The sequence below is a fragment of the Ictidomys tridecemlineatus genome, chromosome 6 (assembly GCF_052094955.1).
Source record: "Ictidomys tridecemlineatus isolate mIctTri1 chromosome 6, mIctTri1.hap1, whole genome shotgun sequence".
NCBI classification, from domain to species: Eukaryota; Metazoa; Chordata; class Mammalia; order Rodentia; family Sciuridae; genus Ictidomys; species Ictidomys tridecemlineatus.
In genome coordinates this window covers 83,133,984-83,160,162 of record NC_135482.1, presented here as the reverse complement: position 1 = coordinate 83,160,162, position 26,179 = coordinate 83,133,984, and the positions used below count along the sequence as shown (strand labels likewise).

General features: G+C 34.6%; 1 protein-coding gene and 1 long non-coding RNA gene across 4 annotated transcripts in view; one reads left to right on the top strand and one right to left on the bottom strand.

The window, feature by feature from the left end:
- Positions 1-26,179, top strand: part of Rassf8 (Ras association domain family member 8) — a 135,211-nt gene that overhangs the window by 85,602 nt on the left and 23,430 nt on the right. Inside the window, exon 2 of one of the 3 annotated variants that reach the window (XM_078015058.1) lies at positions 20,909-21,069. In XM_078015058.1, coding sequence (XP_077871184.1) covers positions 20,967-21,069 — 103 coding nt within the window. In that variant the 5' untranslated portion in view covers positions 20,909-20,966. Of the gene's footprint in view, positions 1-20,878; positions 21,070-26,179 lie in introns of those variants that run through there. The other 2 variants (XM_005328883.5, XM_078015059.1) reach the window with 2 other exon arrangements.
- The window catches only part of LOC144364902 (uncharacterized), a 30,906-nt gene continuing 24,415 nt past the window's right edge, over positions 19,689-26,179 (bottom strand). Inside the window, exons 2-3 of the long non-coding RNA XR_013423013.1 lie at positions 25,074-25,166; positions 19,689-19,905 (exon numbers count right to left, since the gene is read on the bottom strand). This is a non-coding gene — a long non-coding RNA (uncharacterized LOC144364902). The remainder of the gene's footprint in view (positions 19,906-25,073; positions 25,167-26,179) is intronic.

Genomic DNA, 26,179 nt, shown 5'->3' with positions numbered 1-26,179 from the left:
GGAAAAAGTATGGGTTTGAGAAACAATAGCATTATTTGTTTCATTACACTAATTAGCCTCTGATAAATTTTGATGTAATGGAAAATACCTATTACTTTAAAATATCACCAAGGATACACCTATATTTGCATGTCATCTAGAGATTTAATTATTTAATTGACCTCAGTTTTCTTCAGAAAACAAATAGGAGAAGCAAAAATTTTCTTGCCTCTTAAAGATAGTGGAAAAGTTATTGTGCTTTAAACTTGTTCAGATAGATGCTTTTTAAAAATTCTCAATGAAATGAAATAGTTCCAGTTTAACAAATTTTCTTGTATGATTGCTTTTGCCAAATACAATTTCTGCCTTCCAGGCTTGTAAGACATTTAGTACTTTGTCAACTAAATATATATGATAATAAAATTTTAAGAAACATTTAAACTGTTCTGCTTTGTTTACTGTTAATTAAATCTTAAAATGAAGTTTAGTAGGAGTATGATTGGCAACAACTTTGATCCAGGACTTAGGGGCTCCAATTTTCTTCAATCATATATATTTGTTTTGTTACTATTTCTTTCAAAATATTTTATTTTGGGGCTGGAGTTGTGGCTCAGCGGTAGAGTGCTTGCCTAGCACATGTGAGCCCTGGGTTCGATCCTCAGCATCACATAAAAATAAATAAATAAAGATATTAAAAATATATATTTTTTTATTTTGTCCTTGAAATCATTACAAACTAATTTAGAAATACATTCCTCCAAAGAAGCATGTTTTGGCATATGAAGTTTGGCTATTTGAAGTCAACACTCTAGTCTTAAGAATGAACAATGTGGGGCTGGGGTTGTGGCTCAGTGGTAGAGTACTCACCTAGCATATGTGAGGCCCTGGGTTTGATACTCTGCACCACACAAAGATAAATAAATAAAGGTATAGTGTCCGTCTACAACTAAACAATATTAAAAAAAAAAAAAAAGCGTGGACCTCCATTTACCAACATGAGGCTCCCCTAGTCACCACCATCTTGAGACTCTACAGGAACAGAGATAGTTCCCTACACGCAGTAGCCTGCCTGCACCCGAGAATTTCACACAGGCTCTGAAGTCAGCCGCCCTGCATACACTGGACACCACAGAACTCATCTCTGAACTCACTATCCAATGCCATCACTTGGCTCCCCCCACATGACCCAACATCCTACTGCTGAAAGCAGGTGCCTCCATCTTGGGTCACCTTCATCACCATCTTCAGTGAGTGGCAACACCCAGTTTGGAACTCCAGCTGGCCACGTACCCAGTTTCTAATGCCCCCCACTCCCCAGCAGCCGTGACCTCACACTCCAACACAGTGACACCCTGGTTTCCTTCAGCATCCTGAGGGCAGAAATACTAGCTAACAACAGTCAGCCCCACCTACTGGATGAGAAGGGAAGCAGGAAAGATATGGTTTTCCACCCAAAACAATCCTGTTTCTTCCTTCTAAAATTTTTTTTCCTCTCCCTCTCTATTCTTCCACCCACACATTCACAACATGTGAAACCAAGTACTTTGCATGAATTAGGATTTTGAGGACTGGGACATCTGAATAGTATAGTACAGCTGTATTGTATATTCCTTTTTTTTTAAATCCCACCAGTTTCTACTATTTTAACATTTTTGTGTTTTATGTATTCTACTGTCTTCCCACTTACTTGTCTACCCAAAATTACTTCCTCTCCCTTCTCCTGTTACTAATCTTCCTCTTTAGATTTCTCTTTCACACTTTCTAAGATATAACAACTCTGTATCCTCACCTCCTACCTCCTCAGCATATCATCCTACTCCTCACCCCTAGTTCTTTGTCCACCATAAGAGACTGTAAACCTTTTTACAAACTTAGTATATTGTAGGTAATAATTGAATTTATCATTTTTGTACATTGTCACCAAACTGTAAATGTATTAATAGCAAACATTTGTTTTTAGAGAGTATACTGATTATATTGGGATCTGATAACATTGTCATTCACCTCAAAGGAGAGGTATTGGATCCCTACTGGGATACTTTAAGCCTACAGGGTAAAACTCATCAGATCCACAATGCTAGAAGGGAAGACACACAGCATTATTAAAAGACAAGGGAAGAAAGTCCCCCAAACATATCAAGATACCTCATTATTGGAAACCATGGCTAGTACATCAGAAGAAAGGACAGAGAATGAGTTCAGGATATACATGATTAAAATGTTCAGTGAATTAAAGAATGATATAAAAGAGTAAATCCAGAGCGCAAAAGATCATCTTGACAAAGAGCTACATAAACAAATACAGGAAGCAAACGATTTTTTCAATAGGGAGACAGAGGTTCTAAAAAAAAAAAAAATCCTTGAAATGAAAGAAACAATAAAACAAATTGAAAGCATAACCAAAGATTAGACCACTTAGAAGACAGGACCTCAGACAATGAACACAAAATATATAATCTTGAAAAGAATGTAGACAACATTGAAAATGGTAAGAAACCATGAGCAAAACATTCAACAAATAAGGGATAGCATAAAAAGACCAAATTTAAAAGTTATTGGAATGGAGAAAAAGAAGAGTTCCTAACCAAAGGAATGAGCAATCTATTCAATGAAATAATGTCAGAAAATTTCCCAAGTACGAAGAATGAATTGGAAAACTGAATTCAAGAGGCTTGCAGGACACCAAATGTACAAAATCACAACAGATCCACACTAAGGCACATTATAATGAAAATGCCTAACATACAGAATAAGGAGAGAATATTAAAAGCCACGAGAGAAAGGAATCAGATTACATATAGAGGGAAACCAATTAGATTATATGAAGATTTTTCAGCCGAGACCCTGAAAGCTAGAAGATCCTGCAAAAACATATCAAGCTCTGAAAGAAAATGGATGCCAACCAAGAATCTTATATCTAGCAAAATTAAGCTTTAGATTTGATGATGAAATTAAAATCTTCCCTAAACAAAAGTTAAAAGAATTGACACCTAGAAAGCCTGCACTACAGAATATCCTCAGCAAAATACTCCATGAAGAGGAATTGAAAAACAATAATAAAAATCAGCAAAGGGAGGTATTACACTAAAGGAAAAACTAATCAAAGGAGAAACCAAATCAAGTTAAATACCAAAACAAACAAAAATGGTTGGTAATACAAATCATCTCTCAATAATAACCCTGAATGTTAATGGCCTAAACTCACCAATCAAAAGACATAGACTGGCAGACTGGAAAAAAAAAAAAAAAAGACCCAGCAATATGTTGCCTTCAAGAGACTCATCTCATAGGAAAAGATATCCACAGACTGAAGGTAAAAGGTTGAGAAAAATCAAACCACTCACATGGACTGCGGAAACAAGCAGGGGTTTCTGTCCTCATATTAAATAAAGTAGATAGACTTCAAGATAAAGTCAATCAAAAGGGATAAAGAAGGACCCTACACAAGGGAACCATACACCAACAAGACTTAACAATTATAAATATATATACCCCAAACAATGGAGCGTTTACATTCATCAAACTCTTCTCAAATTTAAGAGTCAAATAGACCACAACACAATAACTTTGGGTGACTTTAACACACGTCTTTCTTCACCAGATAGATCTTCCAAAAAAAGCTGAACAAATATAGAACTCAATAATACAATCAATAACTTAGACTCAACTGACATATATGGAATATTTCATCCTTCAACGAGAGAATACACTTTCTTCTCAGCAGCACATGGATCCTTATCTAAATTAGACCATATGTTATTCCACAAAGAAACTCTTAGCAAATATAAAAAAGTAGATATACTACCCTTTATTCTATCAGTTCATAATGGAATGAAATTAGAAATCAGTAATAAAATTAAAAGTAGAAGTTACTCCAACACCTGTAGACTAAATTATATGCTACTGAATGAACAGTGAGTTGCAAAAGACATCAAAGAGGAGATTAAAAAATTCTTAGAGGTGAATGAGAATACAGATACAACATATTGAAATCTCTGGGACACTTTGAAGGCAGTACTAAGAGTAAAATTCCTTGCATGGAGTTCAGTCCTTAAAAAAGAAAAATCAACAAATAAATGACCTCATATTACATCTATAAGCCCTAGAAAAAGAAGAACAAATCAACACAAAAAGCAGAAGAAGACAGGAAATAATTAAAATCAGAGCCGAAACCAATGAAATTGAAACAAAAACATTGAAAAAATTGACAAAACAAAAAGTTGGTTGTTTGAAAAAATAAATAAAATTGACATAACCTTAGCCATACTAATGAAGACAAGGAGAGAGAGAAGTCAAATTACTAACATCTGTGATGAAAAAGGAAATATGACGGATACTGCAGAAATACAGAAGATAATTAGAAATTATTTGGAAAATTTGTACTCCAAAAAATAGAAAATATCAAAGGTATTGACAGATTTCTAGACATGATTTGCCTAAATTGAATTAGCATGATATACACAAATTATTTTATTTTATTTATTTTTATGTGGTGCTGAGGATTAGACCCAGTGCCTGGCACATGCTAGGTGAGTGCTCTACCACTGAGCCACAGCTCCAGCCCAGATATACACAATTTGAACAGCTCAATTTCAAGCAATGAAATAGAAGATGCCGTCAGAAGCCTACCAACCAAGAAAAGTGTGTGAGACCAGATGGATGGACAGCCGAGTTCTACAAGACCTTTAAAGAAGAACTACCAATACTCTTCAATTTGTTTCAGGAAATAGAAAACTTCCAAACTCATTCTGTGAGGCCAATATTACTCTTATTCCAAAACCAGATAAAGACACATCAAAGAAAGAAATCTTAAGACCAATATCTCTAATAAACATAGATGCAAAAATTCTCAAGAAAATTCCGGCACATAGAATACAAACACATATCAAAAAGATAGTGCAAATTGATCAAGTAGGGTTCTTCCCAGGAATGCAGGGTTGGTTCATCTCACTCCAGTCACAAAGGCAGCTATTAAGAATACAAACAACAGTAAGTGTTGGCGAGGATGTGGGGAGAAAGGCACACTCATACATTGCTGGTGGGACTGCAAATTGGTGCAGCCAGTATGGAAAGCAGTATGGAGATTTCTTGGAAAACTGGGAATGGAACCACCTTTTGACCCAGCTATCCTGCTTCTTGGTCTATACACAAAGAACTTAAAAACAGCATACTACAGGGACACAGCCACATCAGTGTTTATTGCAGCACAATTCACAATAGCTAAACTGTGGAACCAACCTAGATGCCCTTCAGTAGATGGAATGGATAAAGAAAATGTGAGGGCTGGGGATGTGGCTCAAGCGGTAGCGTGCTTGCCTGGCATGCGTGCGGCCCGGGTTCGATCCTCAGCACCACAAACAAACAAAGATGTTGTGTCTGCCAAGAATTAAAATAAATATTTTAAAATTCTCTCCCTCTCTCTCTCTCTCTCTCTCTCTCTCTCTCTCTCTCTCTCTCTCTCTCTCTCTCTCTATCTCAAAAAGAAAAGAAAATGTGATATATATACATACATACACACACACAATGGAATATTACTCAGCAATAATAGAGTATAAAATTATGGCATTTGCAGGTAATTGGCTGGAGTTGGAGAATATAATGGTAAATGAAGTAAGCCAATCCCCAAATAAACAAATTCCAAATGTTTTCTCTGGTAAAAGGAGGCTGATTCATAGTGGGGTTGGGAGGGGGAGCATGGAGTAGAGGAACTGTAGGTAGGACAAAGGGGTTGGAGGGGAAGGGGGTTAGAAATGATGGCGGAATGCAGTGATCATTAGTATCCAAAGTATATGTATGAAGACACAAATTGTTGTGAATATACTTTCTATATAACCAGAAATATGAAAAATTGTGCTCTATATGTGTAATATGAATTGTGGTGCATTCTGTTGTCATATATAACAAATTAGAATTTTAAAATGTCTGATCCAGAAAGCAACTAGAGGTTCCAACTTATATGCAGTTTGAGTTTGGAAGTTTAATCATTTATCTGGTTGATAAAATTACATAACCATCCTATGAGTATACCTATCACATTCATTATATTAACAGGTTCTTGGGAAATAAATAAACACCTTTTTGTTAAAAAAAGCATGAGCTTGTTGGTCAGAATTGATCACTTATGACATCATGAATGAGAAGTTCATTGTCATCCTCCCTATTATGTCAAGTGGTATTTCATTGCAAAACATTAGAATTTATTTTAAATATTGAATTCAGAAACTGGATTTATTATATCTGAATGGTGACTATAAGGTAACAAACATAGTTTGCCATCACTCTGACATAAAATTCACTGAGAAAGTGGCCTGTATCAGTTCAGTTGTGGAAAAGAAAAATAATTTTGCCTTTAGCAACTTACATGGAATGGACCTAGACTTTGGGAATCATATTACATTTGGATTCAGACTCTAGCTCTAGTTCTGCTTTGTTGAGTTGAGGGAAATTAGGAAGAGTTTTCATCAGGAGCTTCAAGGCTCATATATTTCTTACTAAGTCTGATTTGATTATTGAATATGAACTCCATGCTTCTCAGTTTTGTGGCAATATGGAACTAAATCAATCATTCAACTTTGTTGGAATTTACAGCTAATATGGTCAAACCTACTTGTTTACTTTCCTGAGTCAGGAAAACCAATAACTAATGTCTTTATAAACTTTACTAAAATCTGTTTTATGAACTTTGATTATGAGCATTATTATTCTGACTGGGTGACCATAGCTGAACATCTGGTTTCTATGTGCCTCATTTTCCTCATTTGTTTAATAATGATTCATGTTACAAAAAAGCTACAAATGAGTATTGAAAGGATTAAATGTGTATATGTGTATGAAATAATGGCATGTCACCTAGTAGGAATTCCATGAGTGCTAACTTATTTTTTTTATCTTTTTAGTTGTGAATGGACACCATCCCTTTATTTTATTTCTTTATTTTTATGTGGTACTGAGGATCAAACCCAGTGCCTCACACAGGCTAGGCAAGTGCTTGTTCACTGAGCTATAACTGCAGTCCCTAATTACTTATTTTTGTTGTTTATACATTCAGTAAAAACAAGGACTCATTGCCATTTGTCTGGCTGGTTTATAGTGAAGGTACCAAAGCATACCTGCTCAAGAGAAATACCACAAGTCTGTTTGTACTTAAATCTTCCTTTTATTTAGTTTTTATTTTATGACAGTGGGATCCATTACACATACAGAGCACAATTTTTATTCTTATTACACAAACAGAGCACAATTTTTCATATCTGATTGTATACAAAGAATATTCACAACAATTCGTCTCTTCATACATATACTTTGGATACTAATGACCATCACGTTCCATTATCATTTCTAACCCCATTCCCCTAAACTTCCTCTCCAACCCCTCTGTCCTATCTGGAGTTTTGTCTATTCTTCCCATACTCTCTCTTCCTCTCACACTATGAATCAGCCTCCCTATAGTGAAGAAAACATTTGGCATTTGGTTTTTTGGGATTGGCTAACTTCATTTAGCATTATCTTCTCTAACTACATCCATTAACCTGCAAATGCCATGATTTTATTCTCTTATTGCTGAGTAATATTCCATTATATATATGTGCCACATTTTTTTATCCATTCATCTATTGAAGGGCATCTAGCTTAGTTCCACAGTTTAGCTATTGAAAATTGTGCGGCAATAAACATTGATGTAGCTGTGTCCCTGTAGTATGCTTTTTTAAAGTCCTTTGGGTATAGGCCAAGGAGAGGGATAACTGCGTCAAAAGGTGGTTCCATTCCCAGTTTTCCAAGAAATCTCCATACTGCTTTCCATATTTGCTGCACCAGTTTACAGTCCCACCAGCAGTGTATGAGTGTACCTTTTCCCCTTATATCCTTGCCAACACTTATTGTTGTTTGTATGCATAATAGCTGCCATTCTGACTGGCGGGAGATGAAATCTTTGAATGGTTTTGATTTGCATTTCTCTAATTGCTAGCAATGATGAACATTTTTTCATATATTTGTTGATTGATTGTATATCATCTTCTTAGAAGTGTCTCTTCAGGTCCTTGGCCCATGTATTGATTGGGTTATTTGTTTTTTCTGTTTGTTTGTTTGTTTTGCTTTTTGGGGTTTTTTTTGGTGTTTAACTTTGAGTTCTTTATTATACCCTAGAGATTAGTGCACTATCTGAGGTGTAAGGGGTAAAAATTTGCTCCCAAGCTATTGGCTCTCTATTCACCTCCCAGATTGTTTCTTTTGCTGAGAAAAAACTTTTTAAGTTTTTTTTTTTTTTAAGTTTGAGTCCATTCCATTTATTGATTCTTGATTTTAATTCTTACGCCAAAGGAGTCTTATTAAGGAAGTCAGGGCCTAATCCCACATGATGGAGATTGGGGCCTACTTTTTCTTCTTTTAGATGCAGGGTCTCTGGTTTTATTCCTAAGTCTTTGATCCATTCTCTGTTGAGTTTTGTGCATGGTGAAAAATAGGGGTTTAATTTCATTTTGTTGCATATGAATTTTCAATTTTCCCAGCACCATTTTTTGATGAGGTTATCTTTTCTTCAATGTACATTTTTCAGCACCTTTGTCAAATATAACTGTAATTATGCTGATATACAGAAATGCCTTTGATTTATGAGTATTGATTTTATATCCTGCTACTTGGCTGAATTCATTTACTAGTTCTAGAAGTTTTCTGGTGGAACTTTTAGGGTCCTCTAAGTATAGAATCACATCCTCAGCAAATCGTGCCAATTTGAGTTCTTTTTTTTTTTTTCCTATGTGTATCCCTTTAATTTCTTTCGTCTATCTACTTGCTCTGGCCAGTGTTTCAAGAACTATGTTAAATAGAAGTGGTGAAAGAAGGCATCCATGTCTTATTCCAGATTTTAGAGGGAGTGCCTTCAATTTTTCTCCATTTAGATTGATGTTTGCCTGGGGCTTAGCATAGATAGCCTTTATGATGTTGAGATATGTTACTGTTGAGTTTTTTTATTATACTGTTTATCCCTATTTTTATTACAGTTATCCATACTTTTTCTAGTGTTTTGAACATAAAGGGGTGCTGTAATTTGTTGAATGCTTTTTCTGCATCTATTGAGATGATCATATGATTCTTACCTTTAAATCTATTGATGATGAATTACATTTATTGATTTCCGTATGTTCAACCAGCTGCATCCCTGGGGTGAATCCCACTTGCCCATGGTGCACAATCTTTTTGATATGTTTTTGTATTCGATTTGCCAAAATTTTATTGAGAAATTTTACATCTATGTTCATTAGAGATATTGATCTGAAGTTTTCTTTCTTTGATGTGTTTTTGCCTGGTTTTTGGCCTCATAGAATGATTTTGGAAGTGTTTCTCTTTTTCTATTTCCTGAAATAAATTGAAGAGTATTGGATTAGTTCTTCTTTAAAGGTCTTGTAAAACTTGGCTATGTATCCATCTGATCCTGGAGTTTTCTTGGTTGGTAAACTTTTGATGGTGTCTTTTATTTCATCACTTAAAATTGATCTGTTTAAATTATTTATATCATCCTGATTCAATTTGGGCAAATCATATGACTCTAGAAATTTGTCGATGCCTTTGATATTTTCTATTTTATTGGAGTACAAGTTTTCAAATAATTTCTAATTATCTTATGTATTTCTGTAGTGTCTGTTGTGATATTTCCTTTTTTATCATGTATGTTAGTGATTGGCATTTTCTCTCTCCTTCTCTTTGTTAGCATGGCTAAGAGTCTGTCAATTTTTTTTTTTTTTTTTTGCTTTTTCAAAGAACCAACTTTTTGTTCTGTCAGTTTTTTCAGTTGTTTCTTTTGTTTCAATTTCATTGATTTCAGCTCTGATTTTACTTATTTCCTGTCTTCTACTGCTTTTGGTGTTGATTTGTTATTCTTTTTCTAGGGCTTTGAGATGTAATGTTAAATCATTTATTTGTTGACTTGTTCTTTTTTTAAGGAATGAACTCCATGCAATGAACTTTTTTCTTAGAACTGCTTTCTTAGTATCCCAGAGATTTTGATATGTTGTATCTGTGTTCTCATTCACTTCTAAGAGTTTTTTATCCTCCTTGATGTTTTCTGTAACCATTGTTCATTCAATAGCATATTATTTAGTCTCAAGGTGTTGGAGTGGATTTTATTGCTTATTTATCATTGATTTCTAATTTCATTCCATTATGATCTGATAGAATGCAGGGTAGTATCTCTACTTTTTTTTTATTTGCTAAGAGTTGCTTTGTGGCATAGTATGTGCTGCTGAGAAGAAAGTGTATTCGTTTATTGGATGATGAAATATTCTGTATATGTCAGTTAAGTCTAAGTTATTGATTGTATTATTGAGTTAATTTGTTCAGCTTTTGTTTCGAAGATCTATCTAGTGAAGAAAGCGGGGTGTTAAAGTCACCCAAAATTATTGTGTTGTGTTCTATTTGACTCTTGAATTTGAGAAAAGTTTGTTTCATGAATGTAGATGCTCCCTTGTTTGGGGCATTTATATTTATAATTGTTAAGTCTTGTTAGTGTATGGTTCCCTTGAGCACTGTGTAGGGTCCTTCTTTATACTTTTTGATTAACTTTAGTTTGAAATCTACATTATTTTTTAATATGAGGATAGAAAGCCCTGCTTGCATCCGCAGTCCATGTGAGTGGCATGATTTTTTTGAACCCTTTATCTTCAGACTGTGGATGTCTTTTCCTATGAGATGAGCCATTTTTGTTTATATTTGGTTTAATGTGACTTGCTTTCTCCTTATTAGATTTTCCTTTAGTATAATACCTCTCTGCTGATTTTCATCATTGTTTTTCATTTCCTCTTTTAGGAATATTTTGCTGAGGATGTTCTGTAGTGCAGGCTTTCTAGTAGTAAAATCTTTTAAATTTTGTTTTTCATGGAAGGTTTTAATTTCATCATCAAATCTAAAGCTTAATTTTTCTGGATATAAATTGTTGGTTGGCATCCCTTTTCTTTCATGGCTTGGTATATGTTGTTCCATGATCTCTTGGCATTGAGGGTCTGGGTTGAAAAATCTGCTGAGATATAACTTGGTCTCCCCTATATGTGATCTGATTCCTCTCTCTTGTGGCTTTTAATATTCTCTCCTTATTCTGTGTGCTAGGCATTTTTATTACAATGTGCTTTGGTGTAGATCTGTTGTAATTTTGTACATTTGGTGTCCTGTAAACCTCTTGTATTTGGTTTTCCAATTCGTTCTTCGTACTTGGGAAATTTTCTGATATTATCTCATTGAAGAGATTGTGCATTCTTTTGGTTTGAAACTCTGTGCCTTCCTCTATCCCAATAACTCTTAGATTTGGTCTTTTGATGCTGACCCATAATTCTTGTATGTTCTGTTCATGGTTTCTTACAGTTGTCACTGTGTGATCAACTTTATTTTCCAGTTTGTATACTGTATCTTCATTATCTGACATTCTTTCTTCTAAGGGATCTAGTCTGTCAGTTATGCTTTCTGTTGAGTTTTTAATTTTATTTATTGTATCCTTCATTTTGAGGATTTCTGACTTTTTTTTTCAGAGTCTCTATCTCACTCTTGAAGTAATCTTTTGCTACCTGTATTTGCTCTCTTATCTCTTTGTTGGAGTGATCAATTTTTGCCTGTATTTGCTCATTTAGGTCATTCTTTAATTCACAGGTCATTTTAATTATGAATCTTCTGAACTCCTTCTCTGACATTTCATCAACTTTGCTGTCCATGGGTTCTGTTATTATAGTGTCCTGGTTTGTTTGGGGCACTTTCCTCCCTTGTTTTTTCATGATGTCTATGTGTCTTCCTTTCTTGCAGTGTGGATCTGAGATATTACAGTTTCTTCCTTACATTCTTGTAGTACCCATGCAGATTGTGTGTACCTTACCTTGATGTTGGGCTTCCAGACCCTGCTGGTGTCCCTAAATGTTTGCTATTGCATCTAAGGTTGGTGGCGGCAATGGCAGCGATAACTCGAAATAATAGTTAAGGTGCCCCTAGATGGAAGTAACATCTTACAGAGATGAGGCTGCAGGAGTGGCTTCATACTCCCTTTGGGATGCCTGCTCTGAGATGCAGCTGCTTGTAGGCCCTATTTTTTGTTGACAAAAAATTAGGGGCTACTTTGTGGGGAAGGCTATGGTGATAACTGCAGTGCTAATATAACTAGTGAAAGCAAAGTTACTAGTTGTATTCATTTAAAAAGTTTATTTTAAGGGGAAAAGATACTTGTTAATAAAAGAATCAGTATTTTCATGCCAGTAAGTTTATCTGGACTCATAACATGTCTCAAACTAAAAGTGATTGAAATTTCTAAAGATGGATTATCATTGTTAATGTCCATTTAAAAATCTTTGAGGTCTTCTTTAGGGACATGATATAATAACCTAAAATGTCTTTATTCTCAACTACTTTTGTTAATGTTTTCAGAATTTTTCTTCAATGTTCATTTTCCTTTCTAGACTTTTCATTTCCATACTCCAAAATAGCTTTTAAATTCATACTATGTGCCAAACTCTGCACTAGGTACATTTTTAAGACATTACCTCGTTCCATTTCTCACAAGTGCCATAAGGAACATCATGCATCCTGACCTAAATCCCACAGTAAGTAGAGCCTAGGATTTGAACCTCCAAGCGTGCTGTTTCCGCTGCTCAGCACTGCCTTGAAATAAAATGGTTTATTCTACAACATAGTTTCTAATTGTTCAAATCTTAAGAAAATGAAGGAAATCTCTTAGAAGTTTTACTTTTGAATTTAAGACAGGAGTTAAAATAATGACACATTCAAACATACTTTATTTGGGACTATGTAGAAATAAAGCTGAATATAATTTTAAAAAACTAGAAGAATTGTTTGTTGATCCTGAAAACAAATCACCATCAGATACTCATTTTTCTGGATGGCATGTGTGTGTGATAGATTCCTTTGAATTGAAATTGCAGTTTTTTTTATCATGATTTACTTGATTATGCCTCTTTTCTTTCTCCTAGAATGGCAAGTTTTTACATACATTCTGAAAATTATTTGTTGATAGAAATAAATCTCCAGGAAATTATAAGTGAGATTTCTTAGGGTAGTTTAAGAGTCTAAAAAGAGCTGTTCGGGTACGTTAGTCCTTGTGGAGAAGCATGGCCCTGTTTATTCTTAAATTTCTTTATTCATCTAAATTTTGAATGTGATTTGTTAACCTTGGAAAAAGTTATTTTTAGCTCTATGAAACTTATCTCATTTTTAAAATAAGATTATTGACGTCTAACTCAATGGGTTGTATTGTTGAGGTTATGATAACTGAGGCTCAGTACACAATGCCTAGCATATGGAAAGTACTCATGCCAAATATGGCAGTTGCCATTATTGCAGATCATTCATATTTTGATTATTCATATTTTGGCATTGTTAAGTATTTGAATGCTGTCACCTGAGGAGGATGAATAATTAAGAAAGGAACATGGATTTATTTTATTTAATAATTAGTAATCACAGATTGGTTAGAATTGAGATTTTTAAAAACTTACCATTGAAGAAGAAATCCTATGATTTAGACAAATCTCTAAAAGAAAATATCAATACGTCTTTAGGAAAAATGGGTTACTGGTGGCAATGAAAACTTTTCACATAGGGAAAGAGAAAAGCTAGATTATTAATAATTTTTTCTCTGTTTTATATTGTCCCTACAAGTAATACTTAAATAAGATATCCATCATCCTGGGTTCTTCAACATGCACTGAGGGGCTGGTACATGTTTCTTATTTTCAAAAGATGGTAGTTTGTTTCTATCCTATAGTTCAGCAGCATATTTTATAAGCATTATCTCCCTTTTCTTCACATAGCACTTCCACACCAAATCGCTGAATAAATTTATCATTTTGGCTGCCTTCTTTGCTGTGGCATATCAGAATCTTTGTCTTGCTGTGCTTTATCTTCCTAAGTATTAAAGTCGACCATAAGCTATTTGTGTATTGGCATCTATTGTCCAAGAAGTAATGGCATTTACTCAACAGATTTATTGTTGCCATTACAAGAAAGTTATACTTTTTAAAAATATACAGTCATGCTGGGCTTTGTGGTGCATGTGTGTAATCCCAGCCACCCAGGAGGCTGAGCAGGAGGATTACAAATTCAAGGCCTCAGCTTCAGCAACTTAGCAAGGCCTTAAGCAACTTAGTGACCCTATCTCAAAATTTAAAAAAAACTTTTAAAGCCTCCCCTTTCTCTCTCTCTCTTGCTCGCCCTCTCTATATATAATATATAATAATATTATTATATAGTTAAATGTAATTTATATGTGTGTGTATATATATGTATATATGTATGTGTGTATATATATGTATATATGTATGTGTGTGTATGTATATATATATATACATATATATATATATATATATATATTATTATATTTGTAAGTTTAATCCAAACACTCAATTAGAACTATTTTTCCTAAAGAGAATACATAGTTTCCTGTGAATCTCTGGTCACAACATTTTTTAAAAATTAATCAACACATCCCCTTGTTTTAGGTGTTTTTCTGTTTAAAGACGGCTTATTTAATATATTTTATTGATTTATTAACATTGAACTCCCAGCTGACAGCATTATAACTCATGTATAATCTAACATGCATTTTTCTTCATCACATTATAGCTTCCTTGCCTCGTAAACACTAGATAGCATTCCAGCACTATACATGGAGGCCACTTTAAACTGTAAAGTCACCAAAACGTGCACACGCATGCACATACACACACACACACACACACAAATATGGCACTAAGTCTATTGAGAAAAGGACACTGACAATATAGGAGTAGAAAACCAAAAAGGCAGAATGGCTTCTGATTCAGCCTCAGCTGGGAATGTGTCAGGTAGCTCAGATTTTTCACTACTCTGCATATCCTTGAGTAATTATGAAAGCACCAGTATTGACTTTTATGGTTACAAATAAGTTTTAGCAAGTAGACAAATTCACAAATGTAGAATCTGGGAATAAGGAGGGTTGGCTATTATTCCTTAATTAAAGCATTGATCTTGTGGGAAAATGTCTCCACAAATGTAGATGCTTAATTCAGGTGGGCTTTTATAATGACACATGGTTCTTAGCTAAAGAACTTTTGTTTCCTAGTGGCATGTTTTTGAATAAAAAATTATTAAAATAATCATGATTTGACTATAGAAATCTCATGATGAAAACCATCATGTTAAAGAACCTTACTTTAACTCTGTCACTTTTTATTTCCATTTAACTACATCATTTTTCCATGAACAAATTTATTCCAAATTCTAACTGGAATGCCAAAGTCCTTTGCTGCCCAGATTCTAAGTTTCCGTGATGCCTGCTCTACCACAGGCTCCTACAATATAGAACTTCATTTTCCCCTTAGTCGAGTTCTGGAGCAAGATATAGAGCTATAGAACTTGAGAGGGTTGAAGAAAAAGAGCAATTGGACTTGATAGGGTTGAAAAGATCCAGGCTATAGCTCTGAGAGAGGAGCATTATGGGCTTTTACTGGAAAGATGGAGAGACAGGTTCTTCAGATGACTCATAAAACAACTGTGACTTTTAGGGAAGTTAGAGATGATTATCAGTAAAACTTAAACCCCCAACAGAAATTGTATTCTCCTAAAAATAGTGGCTCTCCTAGAAATAAAATCTGGGGCAGGCCAGTCCATTGACCTGAACCCAATAAAACTTTTCCTACCCTCCTTAAGATTCCAAGTATAAAAGATAAAATTCAGAAACAGATGTTGGTCTTCCTGATGTGATGTGCCATGGTAGGAAGTCTGTTCAAAAACTTGAATACCCTGCAAGTTTATATTACTAAATAGTATTCTTTATGCTCAGTGTTTTCCCACAAGATTACTTACTCTAGTAATATGTAACAGATGTGCATGACACTTATGTTTGTTTATATTCACTCAATGATTGAAAGTTCAAAGTGAAACAGAAATTCAGATAAGAAAATATGTGTAGTATGTTAAGGTCTAAATAAGAATATAGAACTTAGATAAGGTATCTAGAGTAGTCAAATTTAAAGAAACAGGAAATAGAATAGTGATTGCCATTGGAATAGGTTTGGAATAGGAGGTAGTTGGCAGTTGCTGTTCACTGAGTATAAAGTTTCAATCGTACAAGATGAGTGAATTCTAGAGATCTGCTGTACAGCATTGTGCCTTCAGTTAACAGTGCTGTATTGTGTGCTCAGAAATGTGCTAAGTTTTCTACTAATTTTTTATTATTTATTGTTTTTAATTTTTTTTAATTTTAATTTGTTATATATGACAACAGAATGCATTAAAGTTCATATTACACATATAGAGCACAATTTTTCATATTTCTGGTTATACTCAAAGTAGAGACACATCCTTTGTGTGTTTATACTACATGTACTTAGGATAATGATGACCATCGCATTCCACCATCTTTCCTACCCCTAAGTCCCTTCCCTTCCCCTCCCTCCCCTTTTCCCCTTTGCCCTATCTAGAGTTCATTTAATCATCCCATTCCCTCCCCCACAGCATATTATGAATCAGCTTCCTTAAATCAGAGAAATCATTTGACATTTGGTTTATTGGGATTAGCTAATTTCACTTAACATTATATTTTCCAGCTCCATCCTGCAAAAGCCATGATTTTATTCTGTTTGAATGCTGAATAATATTCCATTGTGTATATATACCACATTTTCTTTATCCATTCATCTACTGAAGGGCATCTAGGTTGGTTCCACAGTTTAGCTATTGTGAATTGTGCTGCAATAAACATTGATGTAGCTGTGTCCCTGTAATATGCTGTTTTTAAGTCCTTTGGGTATAGACCAAGGAGAGGGATAGCTGGATCAAACGGTGGTTCCATTCCCAGTTTTCCAAGGATTCACCATACTGCTTTCCATATTGGCTGCACCAATTTGCAGTCCCACCAGCAATGTATGAGTGTGCTGTTCTCCCTACATCCTCACCAACACGTGTTGTTTGTATTCTTAATAGCCGCCATTCTGACTGGAGTGAGACGAAATCTTAAGAGTAGTTTTGATTTGCATTTCTCTAATTGCTAGAAGTGTTGAACATTTTTTCATATATTTGTCGATTGCATATCTTCTTCTGAAAAGTGTCTGTTCAGTTCCTTGGCCCATTTATGGATTGGATTATTTGGGGTTTTTTGTGTTTAACTTTTTAAGTTCTTTATATATTCTAGAGATTATTACTCTATCTGATGTGCATGTGGTAACAATTTGTTCCAAATTAGTACACACTCTATTCACCTCACTGATTATTTCTTTTGCTGAGAAGAAGCTTTTTAGTTCAAATTCATCCCATTTATTGATTCTTGATATTAATTCTTATGCTATAGGAGTCTTATTGGAAGTTGGGACCTAATCCAACATGATGGAGATTTGGGTCTACTTTTTATTCTAATAGACGAAGTGTCTGGTTTAATTCCTAGATCCTTGATCCACTTTGAGTTGGGTTTGTGCATGGTGAGAGATAGAGGTTTAATTTCATTTTGTTGCATATGGATTTTCAATTTTCTCAGCCCCACTTGTTGAAGAGGCTCTCTTCTCTCCCATGTATGTTTTTGGCGCCTTTGTCAAATATAACTGTAATTATGTGGATTTGTCTCTGTATCCTCTATTCTGTACCATTGGTGTACAAGTCTATTTTGGTGCCAATACCATGCCATTTTTGTTACTATTGCTTTGTAGTGTAGTTTAAGGTCGGGTATAGTGATGCCACCTGCTTCACTCTTCTTGCTAAGGATTGCTTTAACTATTCTGGGTCTCTTATTTTTCCAGATGAATTTTATGACTGCTTTTTCTGTTTCTATGAGGAATTTCATTGAGATTCTGATTGGAATTACATTAAATCCGTATAGTGCTTTTGGTAGTATGGTCATTTTGACAATATTAATTCTGCCTATCTGAGAACAAGGGCAATCTTTCTGTCTTCTAAGGTCTTCTTTAATTTCTTTCTTTAGTGTACTGTATTTTTTGTTGTAAAGGTCTTTCACCTCTTTTGTTAGGTTGATTCCCAAGTATTTTTTTTTCTTGAGGCTATTGTAAATTGGGTAGTTTCCCTCATTTCCCTTTCAGAAGATTTGTCACAGATATACAGAAATGCATTTGATTTATGGGTGTTGATTTTATATCCTGCTAGCTGAATTCCTTTACTAGTTCCAGAAGTTTTCTGGCAGAATTTTTGGGTCTTCTAGGTATAGAATTATATCATCAGCAAATAGGGCTAATTTAAGTTCTTCTTTTCCTATGTGTGTACCATTAATTTATCTCATCTGTCTAATTGCTCTGGCTAATGTTTCAAGAACTATTTTAAATAGAAATGGTGAAAGAGGGCATCCCTGTCTTATTCCAGTTTTTAGAGGGAATGCATTCAATTTTTCTCCATTTAGAATGATATTGGCCTGGGGCTTAGCATAGTTAGCTTTTACAGTGTTGAGATATATTCCTGTTATCTCTAGTTTTTCTAGTGTTTTGAACATGAATGAGTGCTGTATTTTGTTGAATGCTTTTTCTGCTTCTATTGAGGTGATCATATGGTTCTCATCTTTTAAGTCTGTTGATGTGATGCATTATATTTATTGATTTCCGTATGTTGAACCAACCTTTCATCCCTTGAACCCCACTTGATCGTGGTACACTATCTTTTTGATATGTTTTTGTATGGTTTTTAATATTTAAAAAAAAAATAAGTCCCAGAGGTTTCTTTTGAATGAAAGGTTTCTTTGGAGGGAGGGGGCTTTCTTTTTAGTTTTTTCAAGTTCAAGATTTTTTAATGAAAAAAAGGATGAGATATTAAGCATATTTTAATTCAACATTTTTTTAATGAAATAAAGCCATATATTAATGTTTGATCACTTTTTGATGCCTGCATCTTTTTCCAAGAAAGAATAATTTTTGCATGTTCTATGTTTAGTGTAGAGAGAACCTAGTAAGGCAGAGCCTTCAGGGTCAGAACTGCCCTATTCCTTTCCCTATGTGTCCTCCAGGTGAGTGGAAGACAGTTGTGTGTGCAGCTCCTTCTTGAAGCTTAGAGTGCTCACAGCCTGTTGGAGGTTCAGAGAAGTCTCACTGTAAAGAAACTTTTAACATTGTTTATGGACTTTCTTATATTTCTTTGACTTTGGAACCCTTTTTCTCAGGACCGTTAACCTCTCAGAGGATCTCATAACAAGGAACCCAGTTATGGGAATCAGCTGGTCATTGGAAAGAAGACCCTTCTCTGTATAATGTAAAACAGTAGAATATAGAGGGAAGGGAACTGGGCATGGGAGGAAGGAAGGGGAAGGAGAAATACTGGGGACTGAAGTAAAACAAATTATATTCATGCTCTTGTAATTTTGTCATAGTATATTCTGTTGTCATATATATCTAAAACAAATAAAAGAAAATATAGGGGTTTCTGAAACTTCTTTGGCACCTCATTATAGGCAGAGACCTGAAGCAGCATCCTAGGAAGTTACTGTTCAATCAGTCCTTTCTTGTTTTCATGATGACAGAGTATTTTTGCCCCATCTCTGGAAGAAGTAATATAGTTTATCTTCCTTCAGATAGCATGTGTTCTAACTTACCACTAGGTGACTAGATGGCCCATAACTGTCTTAGGTCCCTTAAGAAAATGTAAAGGGGCAAAGCTACTGTTCATAGTAAATTCTATTTTATAGGAAAAGTTTTCAGTATCTTTTAGTAAGCTTTTTTAAAAGTCATTAATTGTGAAACATCAGTGCCATTATAAACCTTAAAACTAATCCAAATGTTCTCTTAATTAAGTCAATGTTTATTGCATCTCATAAAAACTTTAATGTTCTTTTCTAAAACAACAAAGAAATATGAAGATCAAAAACAATGGATAGGGCTGGGGGTGTGGCTCAAGCGGTAGTGCGCTTGCCTGGCATGCGTGCAGTCCGGGTTCGATCCTCAGCACCACATACAAAGATGTTGTGTCTGCCGAAAACTAAATAGATAAATAAATATTTTTTAAAATTGATAAACAAAGTAAATTCTAGATTTATAAAAAAAGATTTGACACAGGAAAAGTTGAGATTTTAAAAACTCACAAGAAAAGAACTGTGCATAAATTCTTTTTAGCAGATTAAAACCTTTCAAATCAGTACCAGTAGAAGAAATCAAGGTATTTGGTTTAATGAAATGAGAAATGTTTAGCATATAATTCAGCCAAATAAAAAAATTGAGCACTGGTTTAGCACAGCAAATACAACAAATGATGATGGTTTATGTTTGTATCAGTCTTCTAATTCAGCAAAATTAACAAGCCCAGCTAAATAAGAAAAGAATAAAATGTTCACACATGGGGTCAGCTACCCAAGGAATTTGTTTTCAAAAAAAAAAAATGAGATTTTTTTTTTTACACACCTGTCTTCATGCATGCTTAATGGGAGCATTCAGTGGTAAAGACCATTTCCTCAGTCTTGTGGGGAGGTCAGGGACACACTCAACACAGGAGTGCAACTTGGAGTTAGCAGGACGCCTTGACAAATGTTTCTAACAAGTGTTATACTGAGTGCTGGCAACCCTGTGAGATTGGTTTATGATTCCAGGAATGACAAGAACTTTTTTTTTCTTTTAACTCAGAACCCTTCCTAATGAAAGTGGTGAAAAGGGATAGAAAAAGAACATATACATTGAAAAGTAGGACTTGAGCAAGTACATAAGAATATTTAGCCCAAAGACACATAAATAAAATCATTGTTAGGAAAGTAGTAATAATATGAAGCAGTGTCATGCTAGGTGGCTGTAATTGCATTTGTACTGCTGACTTTAGTTCTGTAAAATAAGTACAAATGGACTTTTATAGTAGCAGGATTCTGGTATATTAAAATTTGTTTCATGTAATTTTTATATTATATAATAAATGCTAACATTTACCTTATTAAAAATGATATTTTCCTCTTTTTATCTGACTACAGTCTCTGCCTTCTCTGTGTTCTTGAAGCCAGACATGACCTGACACTCTGATGACTACTGTCAGGCCCTTGGGTGATTAGCCAGTGCACCATGGAACTGAAAGTATGGGTGGATGGAGTTCAGAGGATTGTTTGTGGTGTCACCGAAGTCACAACTTGCCAGGAGGTTGTAATAGCCTTAGCTCAAGCTATAGGTAAGTAAACTCTTGGATGTCTAGGATAAAAGTCCTTTACATTTTCTTTTGGGGGCTGTATATGTGTGTGGTTTCAATATATGTCTCTAGTGAGTTTTGTTCATTTAGTTCTATAATAAATCTCACAGACACACTTTTACTTACTATTCTTTGCCGTGTTTGAGTGAATCTGTAATGATGCTGTTCTTAGAATTACCCCCCACCCATATCACTCAACTTCTTCCCTGGTGTCATCCTAAACAGTGATTTCTGAAACTGAAGATGTTTTCTTAAGCAAAACATAGATTCCTAGTTCCCAGAATCCCTCATAAGGAAAAGTTCTATTATCAATTTCTGAATACTTTTAGAAAAGCAAATACAACAAATGAAATAACAGCATTCCTTTTTAGGAAAATAATGTGCACTCTTTAAATCTTATACAGTGAAGATGAAGTTGTCAAATACATCTCCTGTTTTTAAATCTTATCCTCCTATCTCAAGTTTCTTCCAATTTATTTTAAACTTTTCCGTGTCATAATTTGTGCAAATTTATTTGTTATCTTAAATCCTTTTGTAATATGATGAAGATATAAATTCCTACCTCAGTAAAACTAGTAATGTGGATTATAGTTTCTATTTACATCTTAAATCTGTTATTCAGCAAACAAATATTAAGGGGAAACTGTGTGTCCAACATCATGCTAGATGCTCTACCCTTCTTATCAAAAGTTTATTTTTTGTATAGCTAGTTTATATTGGAAGCATGTCCAGTTAGATCAAGGTTGAAAGCAGCCAGTGTTGCCAGGACATCTGAGCATCTGATGGAGATGCTTGACTTTGCCTCCTGCGTTATGGCAGATGCTTTGTTAGAGATTGTAATACCCTACCAAGATAGACTTCCTGACATTTTTTATTTTTCCTTAAATGCAGTAGCATTCTAATATATTAAAGGAATGCTAGGCTTTCACATTCAGTGAAATTCCCTAGTATGAAATTAATGTAATATTTGTAGACTTAAATTTAACTATTGAAGAGGAGAAGACTAAGATGTTTAATTTTATTTCATATTCTTTTATACCAACTTATTTAGTTATTCCCCCCTCCCTTTTTTTTTCTTAATGAAGACTAGGATTACCATTGTTCATGTAACTTTCTCTGTTATGTTTGGGAATCAAAACATGGACAATACTTTAAAAAACATTTTTGTAGAAGTCAAGTAGTTGAGTGGTGTTGCAGTCCACATTTATCTGTGTGGTAGCCACATTTTCTGCACAGAATTTCAAGGGCAAAATGCCTACAGGTACTAGATACGAGTTTGTCCTTTGCAACTGAAGTATGTTCTTACTTGTGGAACATGGTAAAAAGTTTTAACTGAATCTTTTGCTGCCTCAATAACTCAGTACAAGACCTGTTTTGAAAGGTCAGCTACCTGAATACAGGTGTTTTATAATATTCCTCCAAATTTGGCCATCTATTTCTTTTTTTGTATCATAACTACTTTATTGAATTCAGAATTCAGAGAAGGACTCAACTGGCAACTAACCAACAGCTGTTAGTCCTTGTTTCTGTTGTTGTGCCAGATTTTCTCAGCACCAATTTGCTTCTGATATGTATTTGAATATCTGTCTTATAATGAAAGATTTTTATATTCAGAGTTTAAATACCAAGTGAAAATTTTGTAATTCTTTTTTCTTATCTCTATAAGAAACAATAGGGGATTTATTAATTAGAGAAAATTGCTTCTATAATAAACAACCCCAAAATTTCCATGGCTCAAACAGTAGTTTTTACTGAAGGAACTTGAGACTAGTTGCTTTTGTTTGCATGTACATATATACCCTGTTTAGGCAACTATATACAGTCAGCCCTCCATATCCACAAGTTCTACATCCATGGATTCAACTAACCTTGAACCAAAAGTACAGTAGTTATGCCTAGTACCAAACATATACATGCTTTTTTTCCCCTTGTCATTATTCTCTACACAATACAGTATATTAACATGGCATTTACATTGCATTAATTATTATAAGCAGTCTGGAGGTGATTTGTAGTATGTAGGACAATGTCATAGTTTATATGCAAATACATGCTATTTTTTGTAAGGGATTTAAACATCCACAGATTTTGGTATCTGCAGGGTCCTGGAACAATCCCCCATAAATACTAACAGATGACTGTGTGTGTGTGCAGGCATGTGCACGTGAGATAAAGAGAGAGACCTCAGAAGTGATTTTCTCCAAGTAGTTAAAATTATTTTTTTAAGAAACCACAGAAACTATCAAAATTGTTTACTATGAAAATATGTACATAAGCCAGCAATCTGAGAATACATATGACAGCTAACATCTTTTGTCTTAGTGCTTCTAATCAATCAAGTCTAATTAGCAAAGAGCCAAAAGAGAACCTAGTTTGATTTTTTTTAAAATTCTGAATGTATCTAATACTCTAGAAATAAATCCTTTCTACCCTAATCTTTCACTACTTTGGCAGATACAGGTAGGTGATGGATATAGGACACATTTTCAAATTATGACAGAATAGTTAAAAGTAAAACTGTGATTAAAATACTCTTTGCATGAAGTAGTTAAGCTACCTATGCATCCAGAGTGCACCCTGTGTTCAGTCATTGTAATCCTAGGCTTTCTGAAACATTCCCAATTTAAATATTCTATTTTGTTTCCCTGGTGAACTGTCCTAGAAGTGCCATTATTCCAGAGCTCAAACTGCCTGTATCAAGTTATAGTAGGGAAAGTGCATTTGCTTTTACGGTATCCCAAACCAAAAATAAGAAAAGTATGTTTTTTCTGCCCTCAGGTATCTTAAAGCTTAATATAGGAGCCAGGAGTATGGCTCAGTGGTAGTGTGCTTGCCTTGCATGCATGGGACACTTGTTTCAATCCTCAGCACCACATAAATAAATAAAATAAAGGTATTGTGTCCTTTATTTTATTTATTTATGTTTTTTTTAAAAAATAAAGTTTAACACAGAAATAAATTCCAGCTAAAATTAGGGGAAGAAAAAATAAAGGAACTGAAGGAAAAGGTTTCTGATCCACAAAGCTTTGATACCTGATGTCATTTAAAGTATCAGTGATTCAGAATCTTTCTGTTCCCATTTATTGTGATCTGTTCCCTGTAACTTCTTCAAATGGGGCCAGAGCAAGCATGAATAGAAGTAACTGGATTGGAGCTGGGACTAAAATGATGTAGTGGACTCTGCTCAAGAAGCCCTTTCATAATCAGTTTTCAAACACATTTTTATACTAAACTCTGGGTTTAGTATTTGTTAAGACTTATTTTTCTTTTCTGAAAATTCTTCTAAAGTGTAGAGGATCTTGCTTTCTTGTCTTTCTTATATCATTGCTTTGCCTAAAATGAGTACTCAGTTAAACTTATTTTCTAGGACAGTCCTGTTCAGTAAAACTTTCAGCAAGGATAAAAATGTTCTATACCTGTGCTTTCCAATATGATAGTCCCTAGTGACATTCAACTATTGAATACTTGAAGTGTGGCTAGTGTGACTGAGAAAATTTTAACTGAATCTAAGTAAGGCTAGTAGTAGACAACACTCTAGTAGGAGACAGTGTATTCTAGAGGATAACTGATTGGTATCTTGGACTTAACATGTCAAAACACAAGCTCTGTGTCCCAGGTACTGCCCATCCCCAAGTTTCTTCCTTCTACCCATCTCCGTAATGAGAACTCTTCTTTTAGTTGATAGAATCCAAAACCTTTGGGTTGTCTTTTCTTCCTTTCTTGCTTTACTACCTTAAAACTAACCTATCAACAAATCCCCTATTCTACCTTCAAAATATATCCAGAATCTTATTTCTTCTCTCAACAACCACTGATGGTGGTTTTTTACCACTTTGTTACCTTGATGGAAACCATGATTATTTTTCACTTAGATTTTATAACAGCTTTCCAGCTCATCTCCCTGCTGTGTCAGTCAGCTTTCCATTATTGTAACAAAATATTCAAGATAACCAACTTAAAAAGAGAAGAGGTTTATTTTGACTCACAGTTTCAGAGGTTTCAGTCCATGGTTGCTTTACCCTGTTACTTTTGGCCTATGGTGGCAAAATACATTATGGTAGAGGAGTTGTTCACAGTACCTAGGAAAGAAAAGAGAGACAGAACAGAAAGTGACCAGGGTCTCCATATCCCCTTCTAGGACATGCCTCCAGTGGTCTAACTTTCTTCTGTTAGATCCCATGTCAGGTTCCACCATCTCCCAGTAACACCACTGTCTGGCAGCCAAGTATTTAACACATGGGCTTTTGGGAGACACTTTGAACCTAAAGTACTACTTCTACCTTGACCCTCTTTTCAGCAGATTTCTTTTAAAAGTAATTCCTTTAAAACATGTTGCATCATTTCATTCCTCTGCTCAAAACCCATTAGTGGTTTTCTAACCCAGAATTCTGAACCCACTCAGTAGTCTTCAGGGGCATAAAGGAATCCCCATATACTCTCTCACTATTCTAACCTCATTTAAAACACTCATTTTGGAGTATACCCTCCCACCTAAACATGCCAACCACATTCCTACCTCAATCTTTGCATTAGTTTTTCTCTATTAAGAATACTCTATAATTAGTTACTTTGTGTTCATTCCCTTAGATCTCTGCTCAAACATAATCTTATAACAAAAACTCTCTCTGACCACTGTGTGTCATGCACATGTGCACATTCATATACTCCTTGTCCTAACTACTATTTCTCTGTAGCATTCACCTCCTGACATGTTACTTATCCACCACCATCCCTTATCCACATTATGAAATCTAAAAAATTTTGAAATCCTCAAGTTTATCATACTTCTTTTGTTAGCCCAATACCTGGCATTGCTTCAGTAGTGGTTAAAAAAAAAAAAAAAAGGCTTGATGTGAGGCTGGTTTTAGTTCATCTATCCCATTTGATATAAATGTTGGTACATTTTACTTTAGAACTGTCATAAGCTTGGGTTAGATTGAAAGGTTTTATTACAAATACAGAATCGTGATTGCAGGATGGCTTCATGCCACCTTTCTAAAACCTAAAAAATTCTGGATTTTCAGTACATATGACTTTAAAGCTGTTAGATAACAGAAAGTAGTTCTACATTTACTTGGGATTGTCTATCACC